Source organism: Leishmania braziliensis, chromosome 36, assembly GCF_000002845.2.
Source record: "Leishmania braziliensis MHOM/BR/75/M2904 complete genome, chromosome 36".
In the NCBI taxonomy this organism is placed as follows: domain Eukaryota; phylum Euglenozoa; class Kinetoplastea; order Trypanosomatida; family Trypanosomatidae; genus Leishmania; species Leishmania braziliensis.
Window position 1 is genome coordinate 1,345,119 of NC_009327.2, and position 11,049 is coordinate 1,356,167.

The 11,049-nt window shown below is 56.3% G+C and overlaps 4 protein-coding genes across 4 annotated transcripts; all 4 read right to left on the reverse strand.

The window, feature by feature from the left end:
- Positions 1 to 122: 122 nt before the first annotated feature.
- On the reverse strand, positions 123 to 2,420 carry LBRM_35_3660 (conserved hypothetical protein; the record flags this gene model as incomplete). Its single annotated transcript, XM_001568935.2, has 1 exon — positions 123 to 2,420. The coding sequence occupies one exon, from the start codon at positions 2,418 to 2,420 to the stop codon at positions 123 to 125; it is 2,298 nt and encodes a 765-aa protein (XP_001568985.2).
- A 3,048-nt stretch (positions 2,421 to 5,468) lies between these two features.
- Positions 5,469 to 6,122, reverse strand: LBRM_35_3670 (SNF7-like protein; the record flags this gene model as incomplete). The annotated part of the gene is made up of 1 exon (XM_001568936.1): positions 5,469 to 6,122. One exon carries the CDS (start codon positions 6,120 to 6,122, stop codon positions 5,469 to 5,471), a length of 654 nt encoding a protein of 217 aa, XP_001568986.1.
- Positions 6,123 to 7,109: 987 nt separating this feature from the next.
- LBRM_35_3680 (glycosyl transferase-like protein) lies at positions 7,110 to 7,967 on the reverse strand (the record flags this gene model as incomplete). The annotated part of the gene is made up of 1 exon (XM_001568937.1): positions 7,110 to 7,967. One exon carries the CDS (start codon positions 7,965 to 7,967, stop codon positions 7,110 to 7,112), a length of 858 nt encoding a protein of 285 aa, XP_001568987.1.
- An 893-nt stretch (positions 7,968 to 8,860) lies between these two features.
- LBRM_35_3690 (conserved hypothetical protein) lies at positions 8,861 to 9,463 on the reverse strand (the record flags this gene model as incomplete). Its single annotated transcript, XM_001568938.1, has 1 exon — positions 8,861 to 9,463. The coding sequence occupies one exon, from the start codon at positions 9,461 to 9,463 to the stop codon at positions 8,861 to 8,863; it is 603 nt and encodes a 200-aa protein (XP_001568988.1).
- Positions 9,464 to 11,049: the final 1,586 nt, after the last annotated feature.

Below are 11,049 nucleotides of genomic sequence, written 5' to 3' on the forward strand. Positions count from 1 at the left end.
GATGGCATCGGAGGCTCCTCCTGCCTTCTTCACCACCGCCACAAGATCTCCCTCTTGCTCGCTGGCGCAACTGCAGCTATAGCGGCAAAGAGAGGAAGGCCTCAACGATCCCGTCAATTCCTCTATGCTATTACATCATCCTCAGAGGAATACAACGTCGCCTTGGACGCTACCGCCTTGTTCTTGTAGCTGCCCATCTCATTATTCCATGACTGTGTGATGGCGACGGTCAGGGCAAACAAGTCGGACAGCGAGTTCTCGGTCAAAAGCTTGTAGAAGCTGATGGTTTGGCCCTTGCACTCCGCGAGTAGCTGTGTGCCGTCATCCACCGCCGCGTCCCGGTCTTTTCTGTACTGATCAAGAGGGCTTGGAGCCAAGGTGGAGAAGATGGACGCTGACCAGCGGCCGTTTGACGCCTTGTCCTGTGGAGCACCGCTTCCGCTCTTCTTCGCTGTCGACACCGCCCGTTTCGCCTTCGAGAGGAGCTGCTGCAGGTGCCGCGTTGGGTTACGAGACAAGCGCTTTGTCGCATCCTCGCCGTACAGCATCCAAGCCCCTTTGTCGCCGCAGCTGATGGTGCTGGAATGAGGAACCACGACGCCCAGCTTCGCACGCTCGCCCTCGACGTAGTGCCGGTTATTCTGCTCCGTATGTATCGCGGCGTCCCCGACGATGCTGTAGATGGTCAGCCGTGTTCGGAGGCGACTCACGCGCAGCAGGTAGCGGGCGCGGCGCTGAGCGTCGCACACGATGAGGAAGTTGTGCAGGGGGTGGCCCGCCTCGTTCAAAAGTTCACCCCACCGCATCCCCACGCTGCGTCCAGCGCAATCACGAGGAGTGGAGCACTGCGGTGGGGGCAGGAGGGAGGAAAAGCGCCACTGTGATGTGGAGTCTTCGTCATTAAGGGTGGGGGTGTAGAACAGACCCTGTTTGAAGCATCCGATCCACTGCTGTCTACAGTAGCCGCTGATGCTGCCGTCAGCCCCGTACGTTAGCGAGATGGTCAAGCTTGGTAACTCTGTCTGCTGCTGCATTGTGGGCCCTGCGCCCTTCGCGACATGAATCGGCTCCGACTCGTGTGAAGAGGCAACGATATCGTTTGTCGGCGAGCCATGTAACGACAGCAAAGCAGCACCATGGCTAGAGTACTTCGCCGCGTCGTCAGCGACGGGAGTCGAGGATGCTTCTTCCTTGTCGCAGTCATACTCACTGAACCAGGAGACGACATTGAGCGACACGTCAAGCGCATCCATTGTCCCCTTGGCGGCGTTCGTCTTGGCCAACCAAGCAGTTACGGCACTGTGCGCGCCGACCACCACCCGCTCCCTCTTTTCTGTTTGGACATCGGATTCGGGAAATGGGCTTACATTGGGGGACGAGCAGGTAGTTCCTGGCGGTGTCGAGCAGATGCTATAGAGCGTAAGCGCCTCTCCGCTCAGCTGGCTCGCGTCCTGGCACGACATCACGGAAGGTCTGTGAGTGATCGAGACAGTGTCAGCGGCAGGCTGTGGGGGAGCTCGGTCTTCGAGACGCGCCCGGATGCGGCGCACCTCAGCGTCAAGGATCGTGTCCAGGGCATTTACAGATCCGGTGCCGCCAAATGAAGGGTGCACCTGATCAGCTGCGATGTACTGCTGCAGCGCCGCTAACGTTGGTGGGCCACTCTCGAACTTGATCTTGTCTTGCACGCGTACATCCACCAGCGGCCGCAGCACCTTCCAGGCGGCGGACACCGTCCACCCCATGTTGAAGAAGAGCAGACGGCGCATGATCTCAGGGTAGGCAACCTGCAGCAGGTCCATGACACTTTTGAGAAGCGCCAGTGTTGCCTTGTTCACGCTGGACATGGTGATGCCTCCCAGATCAACCACGTACGTGCAGCGATCCACCTTCCGCCGCAGGCAGACGTAGCGACCCAGCTCCATCGACCACAGCTGACAACGCAGTAGCTGCTCGTTGGTAAAGTCCTTCATAGCTGCAGCGAGCTTGTCGGCGTCCGGCGAAAGCCACAGCACGGGGAGACCCTCCCTGTCGAGGCCGTAGATGGGACACGGCATGCCGTTGTGCATGGGCGACAGCACCGAGGAAATGGTGGGGTGCAGTTGCTCCCCAATAATGCTGTCGAGATTGTCCGACTTGCGCAGCTGCACGTACTTGCGGATCCCGCTCTCCGCCTTGGCGACGTTCCAGTGCTTACCAATGAGAAAGCGATACATCAGGTCGCAGTCGCTCACCTTGTACGCGTCGTCGAAGGGGAGAAGGTCACGCAGCCGCGAGAAAAGTTCGCGGTTCTTTCGACGCTCACTTTCAGAAAACATGAAGGGGCCACTGCTCTGCTGCGCGTCGAAGTCTCTTTCATATTGCGTCTCCCAGTCGGCCGAGGTGGTTGCCACCACGTCACCGGACGCTTCACCTGGCATGGTGGCCGCCAAGCTCGCTGTTTGGAGCGCTTTGTTGTTCGTTTCTGTTGCTGCACGTGGGGGGGGGACATGTAAAATGTTTGCAGATACCTGCGTGTGTGAGCGTGTAGGCAGGCGTGAAGGGAGGGGGACACCTGTGTAAGGCGCGGGGTGCGTTCTTGCAGCCGTGCACGGCACCTCTACTCACTCCAAAGATACACCAAGCAAATGTCTCTCTCGCTTATCGACGGTGGTGCTGCATGCATGGAGACGTACACAGGGTAGTAGTAGGAAGAAGAATCGAGTGAGACGGGTGAGGAGCACTGATCCGATGGGTGGCGGAGGGATATGCTCGTGAGTCGGTGATGATGAGCGATGCATGAGACGAGACAATGGAGAGAAAAACAAGTAGCGTCTGTAACGGGATGTCCTTTTTCATCTCCGAAAGGCACCCTAAGAAGGGTAGTGAAGGCACCCGTTGTTTCGTGCAAGTGCGCCTGCCAGTGTGTAGCGTGTGTGCGTATGATTCACTTGGAAAATTCTTCGTGTAGTCCCTTTCGCGAGACCTGCACAGATCGAAAGAGGGGCGGAAAGGCCTTGCAGTGGGCGTTCAAGCGACAACCACTTGCCCTGTTTTGGCTGACCTACCATCCTCTCAATATCCCCCAATACAGTGGTCTGAGAAGCCTAGGCACAGTCAGTGCTAGCCCAGCCATCACCTAAAACCCTCCTTTCGTTTTGGCTTGGCAGAGTCTGCACTCGATGAAGAGACGATGCTGTGAAGTGTCACCCACACACCCACACACACACGCGCATATTATGCGAACTCAAGCAATCGCAGTTACACTCTCAGGCCACATACAAGAGCGAAATGCGACACCCTGGGATAGGACTTTGTTGTCCATAACGTGTCCCTTCACCAAGGACACGTCCACGAATGCATACGTATCCAACGGCAGTGTGCACACGCCTCTATGGCACCACAGCTCAATCATCGTCGTCTTGGACAAGCCGTCCTGCCGCTGAATCGGGTCAGGTGTCTGGCGGACTCTTCATGTCATTCCCCATCTCTCCTTTGGGTACGTGCTGCGTGATCGACACCAGATGAACCCGAGCGCACTGCACACGTCGATCCACTCGGGCCGCACCCAGGGCCCTGCTCGAGGGCGGAAGCGGTGATGTCTATCACGTCAGTATCAGGACGTGGTCTAGGCGCGTGCCAGATGAGCTGGAGAGGGAAGCTGATCAGCGGCAGGTCAGGGTTCTCTGAGACTCTGTCCCCTGTCGGTGTGCCATGTTTTATTCTCAACCCTTTCAAGCCGTGGCGTTCCATAATTTGATGTGGTGTCTCCTCAGAAGTCTGGAGGACTCGATGGTTCCATTCGGGGTGGCCTCGTCACGCTTCCGTATCCCTGCCTCATCAGCACACTCAGCCAGGTGTAGGAGATACGGCATGGCTCGCATACATGCACTAGGGGGAGGGAGGGAGGGAGCGATCGATGTGCATCTCTTCGCACCTTTGTTGGCTATCACTCTTGCACTTCTGACCTCTGGATGCCTTGTGTGAGTGTAGTATTCCATGCTAGCTGCGCTTGAGAGCGCGTGCGCACACTCCTCGCATTTTCGGATCCTGGGGTCTCGTTCAAGACGTTGTTGTATGGAGTCTCGTTATCTGCATTTTCAATTTCCGTCCATGCCATTGGGAGAAAAGGCGTGTCCGGATGGCGTGCCTGGATGTGCCACCGCACGCGTGACGCTGCCATGAGTCTGTGGCGACGGGGGCGTTCCACCCTCTCCTGAATTTGCACGACTTCGACAGGCGTGGGTGTGCTGGTATTTTGTCGAGTCGTCCACACGATCCGCAGTGGGCTGGTCCAAGCGTGCTCGCGGATGCATGTTTCTTCCGCACAGCGCTAGCTCAGACCGCAGGCTCGTGACTTCTCCGAAGAGTGGGTATGACGACCTGGACAGCAGTAAGGCGATTGACATCGTCAAGGAGAAGACGACGACTTTCACAGCAAAGCGAAGGAACAAAAAAATAAGAAGGAAAATGAGACCGGCCACCCACCCATACCCACCAAGCGGAAGAGAGGGAGACGTGAAAGCAAAAGGGCAGAGTGAGCAGGAACGACTCGCAGGAGACAACATTGCACAACCAAGTGAGATACGCACGAGTTCCGTGCCTCAGCACCACCAAAGAGCGAGAGGGTGATCCTGAGTCACCCGAGATACTACACACAAACGCCTTTTGCTTCCGTTCGATATGAGGACGATCACCAAACGACACCTCGTGGGAAAGAGCAACAACTACCAAGAGCTCCAGCAAAGACACGCAGCTGATAACCATCGACTGAGATCAGCAGTGAAAACTGAGAAGATTGTGGAAAGCAACGGGGTCGAAGAAGGAGCTGAACAGAGACTGAAGATCAGCGACATCGCAACAAGGAGACCAAAACGACAAAAGGGGCAACAGAGGTAGGAGTCGGACGCAAAAAGCCACCGTGGTGCGTGCGTGTATGTATGCGTGTGGGTGATGGTGGTGGTGGTGGGTGCACGCTCGTTTTTGCTTCCCCCACTCCTTATTTACTGGCTCGTGGTAAAATGACACATTGAAAAGCCCCCCAAAAAACTCAAGCCTACCATGGCAGAGAGGACTGTAGCAGAGGTGGAGGGGTGCTGCGAAAGACGAGGCAAAGAGAAAAGGGGAGAGGGACGAGGCGGCATGAGGGGGATGGGGGAGGGAGGGGGCAAAGAGATACGGGTGGCCGCCAGACGGAAGGACGAGAGCAGTGCGCCGTGGCGTGGTGTAGCGCTGCAAGTCCTCCCTCTCCACTGAACTTGAAAGGCAGATGCACACGCTGCCCGGAGAGAAGCTGATTGAGACATGTAGAGAAACGCGTCTACCCACGGTCGAGCCAGCGGACGCGATGATACTTCAGACGTACTCGTGCTCAACAGGTCCGTCAAGCGCAGTGCAGACGCATAGCTTCCGTGGCTCTCTGCCGTCCCTTTCTCCCTTTGTCACCCCTACCTTTCCATTGTCACCTTACAATCTTTCCTTCCCCTCGCTTACGAGTTGCGCAGCGCATTGAACTTTTCCATGAGCTCATCCTCTCCTTCCTCCTCTGCAGCTTCCTGTTGTTGCTGCTGCGCTGTCGGGATACGAGAAGCACCGACGCGTGCGCCGTCCATCTGACCTTGCACCACGTCCATCACCACCTTGTTTACCTCGTCCTCGAGCTCTGTGTCGCTGATGTTGTCGTCTAGCGCCTCATCAATCGTATCGTTCATAATCTCCTCGATTAGCCCTGCCTTGGCCATTTCTTTGCCCATCGCCATCATGGACTGCTGAATTCCCTTCACCTTGACTAGGTTGTTCATCTCTTTCATAATCTCGCCGCTCTTCTTGAGCGAGCCGGACATCCTCATCTGACTTGACTGGTTCTGCAACTGCATGGACACCGAGTTCATCTGTGCCTTGGAGGCGTACAATCGATTCACCGCCTTGCGAGAGCGGATCATCTCCTTCGCCAGCATCCGTACCGCCACTTCATCATTCTGCTTTGCTGCCTGCTTCATCGACATTTTTACCTTGGTCTCCTCGCGTTGGATCTTGTTGATCTGAAGCTCAATCTTGCGTTGCTCAGAGCGCAGGTTGCGCGTCCACTTGCGCACCTCTTCCTCTGGCGTCGTCTTGTGGAATATGCTGCCAAGCGCTTGCATTGTACTTGGTCTGCTCCTTCTGTTCTTCTTGTTGTGGGGTATGTGGTGCTTGTAATAGAGTGGCGGCCAGGGGGAAGGGAAGAGGCGCAGAATACACACGCTTCGTGCACGCGATCGACCAAACGAGGACGCAAGCGCCACAAAGACACAACTTGAGGAAATCGATGGCAGTCGATAGGTGTGTGTCTGTGGGGGGGGGGGGGTTCTTTGGTTTCGCGAATGTGTAACAACGCTGCTCAGAGAACAAAACGTGAGAGGAAACTAAAACCGATGCCGCACGAGAAGGCGCTGTGCAGCGGCAGGGAAAGAGAGAAGGGCGGAGGCACATGTGGGGGTCGTATGAATAGACACGGTGAGAGATACAGGGTCAACCCGAGAGGGTGGTGCGGCGTTGACATGCATCCAGGGAGGGAGGGGGGAGGTCCGCAACGATTGACATGCAGGTGTACACGGGAGCGGCCCGCCTCTACTGCTGCTCTGCTGTGGTCGCTTTACATGTGCTTTTTTTCTCTGTATGTCAGTCTCTGGTTTATCGGTAGCACGTCTGAGCATGCAGACGCAAGCTACGACTCAATAGGTTCAATCGAGTTGATCATTGTTTTGTACTCTGACATATGTGCTTTGAGAGGAGTAGTGCGAGGCCAATTCAACTCCCTCTGCGTGACAGAGAGTGGGAGCTATGCAAATCGAGAGAAGCTAATGGAGGAGGAGGCAGAGAAAAGAAGCACACCTATCGGTCCACATGTAGACAAGTAGAGAAAATGCCAGCTGCAGAATCTCAGGAGAGTAGGGACGCAGGCAGGTGCGCTCGAGCACTTCGCCGGCGAGTCTTGGGCGACCTCCCGCACATGCTTGTGATGGTGAGGTAGAATTCTCTGCTGATTTTCGCTCTCCAGCTTTTAAGGGTCAAAGACAACATGGGCGAGAGGGGTGTATGGGGTGAAAACGAGGTGGTGGGGCCGTCGCAGAGAAGCGGTAGCCTCGCACTCAGTGCTGGATGTCGGTGCCAAGCTGAGCAGACTGCCGCATGAGTGGCGGTTGGAGAGTGTAGCAGACCGGGTCGAGTACGTAAGGCAGCGTCTTCACACCTGCCACACCAACCATGCCGGGAGGGTAGCCCACATTCATTGTCATTACAGTGTCCAGCTGGAATGTGAGGGGCACACAGGTGGCGAGCAGCCTACGTGCACCTTGAGGAGTGACCAGGTACGCGTTCGTCGTGCGATGGTACTGTGGGACATGTGCCACACCCTCTGCTACCTGCATGTGGGGGCACTGTCTTGCTGTGTCGAGGCCACTCACGTACACAAGCTCCCAGTCTGGCGGCACGCTGCTCATACGGCGCTGAAGCTGGTCGAGAAACGGAGGTGAGGGCGATGCGGCGGGTGACTCGCTGTCACTCCCTTTGGCATCCGCTAGTGTCGAGTCATCTTCCAGCACCAGAAAGCACTGCTTGGGCAGTACCACCGCAGACGCCTCAGCGGACACGTTGCTCACCTTACCCAGGGCCGCGATGCGTGCCCAGAGATGTATGTGACTCAGCGCACACCCGAGAGCCGCCTTGTTCAGGTCCATGCCCCATACGTGATGCTCCGAGGGCTCCTTCAGTCGCCGCAGACCCAACGCAGAGACCAACCCGCAGCGATACGCAACGTTCACATCGACGAGTGAGCCTTCTATAGCAGGAACACGCTCCGTTCGCTCTACTGGGAGACCGGCGCGAGCACACACTGCTTGTATTGCTACCCACCGATCAGGGCGGCGGTCCAGGTTGATGACAAAGATGCGCTCCAATGAGAACGGGCGGCTAGTCGTTTGAGGTCGCCAGAGGTGAGGCGTTCGCATGAGTGTCCCTCTCATGTCGCGACCACAGCTGCAGCCCCTCACATGCAAAGGGCTAGCACAGTAGACAGCGCAAGTGCAAGAGAGGACGACACGAGGCGGGTTCAGTGATGTGCGTACGGGGATAGAGAGAGGGAGGTGGACAGGTGCGCCTTTATAGCCGCAACGCGAAATAGAGAGGAGGAGATGCAGCGTAAGGAGAGAAGTGCAAAGGCAACGGCAACGTGTGGGGCATCACGATTGAATTGAAAACGGGGGAAGGGAAGGAGGGGGGGGGTCCACCACTCCTCCTTGCGCGAAGAGACGCCGGGACTTCGCCCCTGTCTCGTATATGGCGGGGACTCTGCTCGACGAGTGTCGAGAAAGAGGGCGTGACTCAGCAGCGGCATAAAAGAGAGGGGAGTCCACTCCATTCCCTCGCCTATTGCCGCTTCTCAAGATGCAGTGAGCGTGGCCGTGCCATCGCCGCAGCCCACGTTGTGTATCGCCCAGTACTTGTATTTCATAGACTCTTTCCGCCCCCCCCCCCTCCTCCTCCATGATAGGCAGTAGGAGGAGGAGACTGATAGAGCTAACGGACGGCAACGGCGGCGGAAAACTGCTAGTGAGGAGTGGGAACGAAATAAACAAGAAAAGGTCGCAGATTACGCGGTGCGGTGAGGGAAGGAGAAGGAACGGAGAAGAGTCGCGAGTAGTGAATACTAGACTAGAGAGAGAGAGACAAGAACAAGACAGACGATTACACACATGGGCGCACAGAAGCACATAGAGAGAGATTGCCTTCGCTTGCGGCGCGAAGACGACGCCGATGCGATCGCCGCAAAATCGAACAAGTCGCGTTCGTGAGCAGAGAACGAGAGGGCAAAAACGAAAAGAGGAAGACACCTGGGGAGGCTTCAACGCCAGAGGCAGTTCATTGTAGATGACCACCGCACCGGACCCATGATCTTGGAGGAGCACCCCAACGTTGGCGTCACCGGAATGACGTCGTCTAGGTTGTGCCCCTTCACGAGGTGAATGTACTTGCCCTCCTCCTCGCCAACGATAACCTGGAAGGTGGCCGCGAGAATGGCGCTCGGTCCCGACAGCTCCACTTCCTTGTGCGGCGAGACTTGAATGAGATACTTGTAGCTCTGCGTGCTGGCATTACCCTCGCGGTACACCAGGCGCAGCAGTGCGTTGGATTTGGAGATAATCATATAATCAGCCGGCTTTACATATGTGCGAAACCACTCCTGATCCTGCTCCAACTGCTTGCGGCAGTCGTAGCGGTGCTTCAAGTTCTCGTATCCCCAAATCTGAATGTACTGGTTGACGCCGCCAAGCTGAACAGTCCAGCAGCCCTGGCAGCTACCAATCCGTGGACGCTGCGGCATATATTTCATAGAGAGCTGGTGGAAGGAGTCGTACTTCTCGGGTGCTAGCACGTAGGTGCGCAGTTCGTATACGTGCGACGCTGACTTGGCATTGCCTAAGCGTCGAGCACACAAGCGCAGCATGACTCCTCCTTTTGTATCCTGCACTTGTGTGTGTGTGTGTGTGTGGTGTGATTCTTTGCACTCGAGTAGTAGGGGACTTAGGAGGAGTGATGACGGCCTACGCCCTGCAGCGTAGAACGGTTTTAATATCAGCCAATGCACAAAGAAGCGAAGTCAACACTCTTCTTTGGGCAGCTCACCGACACACACGCACAGAAAGAAGCTGCGGGTGCGCTGTCAGGTCAAACCGAGGCTGACTTCGCTAAGGTGGCACTGGCGGTAGTTCGGCCTTTCTTTTTTTTTTTGCAAATGCAAGCGCTCGTTTGTGTGATGGTGATGAGCGGTGTCACGTGGTGCCTCTTCGTTATTTTTTCCCTCTGCATGCAGCTCTACACAGAGGGAGAGGGAGAGTGAGACGCACACAGGGTCAAATGCCAGATCATGAGCGGAGAGAAAAAGGAGAGAAGGGGTAGGAGGGGTACGCGAGTCTTTTTGTTTGGTGTGGGGAGGGAGGGAGGAAGGCGGACTCACTAGGGAGCGAGAGGGGTGGAGGCTTCGAGGTGGCCCCCGGATTGAACACTCCGCCATTCAGGACCCCCCAAAAAAAGTCATGTCAGGGTACCACCGTGATCCAGGGCGGAGGTCTGTGCGTTTATCAGCTATGCAGATTGCAAAGGTGCTGCGTAAGCACTACGGGGGGAACCAGACAGGTTAGCAGCTGTCTTTACTAACACCAAAAAGTCCACCTTTTCGACTCTCTACGACTTACTCCTGCGGTGGCATGGCGTGGCTGTTCACGGCTGTCACCTACGTCTGCTACCCTCTTCCTTGGAGCGCGACCGCTATGAAAAACGCTGGTGTGCATCATCAGTCACCTATGAGAAAGAGGTGCCGAGAGAGAGAGAGTGAGGAAGGAGGAAGGCCGATCTGCAGGTGTAGAGGCAGTGCGATCACGAACTGTATGGTGTGCGTTCCCGTCTCTCTGGGTCATTCTGCTTGTCTCTGTAGAAGTTGAGCCATTGTGAAGCCGTTCGAGCATACCAACCTGCGACGTCGCACGCGTGTAGAGAGAGGCAAAGACGGTGATTAGGGAAGCTTAAGAAGAGGGTGTGCGTACGTATGAGTGTTGTGACTAAAGGGAATAAAGCAGCCACAAAATGGGAGGGGGCGGATCCATCAACACAGAGGACAAGAAGAGCAACACAAGACGTTGTGGGGAAGATGCAGTACTAGCGTGGTGAACTCTCCCCCTGGGCTTAGAGCGAGTGTGTAGGTGCGCGGGAGGGAGGGAGAGGGAGAGGATGGAACGCTGTACATAGTAGCACACAGGGGTAGGTACCGAGAATGTGAAGACGAAAGACGGCCGCGGAGCATCCACAACAAAGGGGCGCAGGTCAAGAGAGGGCGAAGCAAAAAAGCAACAACGGGGGGGGGGGGAGGGGAGAAGAGAGAAGGCAGGCGGAAGGCGCACATACACACCCACACACACACGAGACCGTAATGCACCACTGTCACACGCTGCGCAAGCGATCACCTCACAGAAACAGGCGCAGAGCACTACGACAACTGTCGGACAACAGAGTCACAGCATTAACCACCTCAGCGCG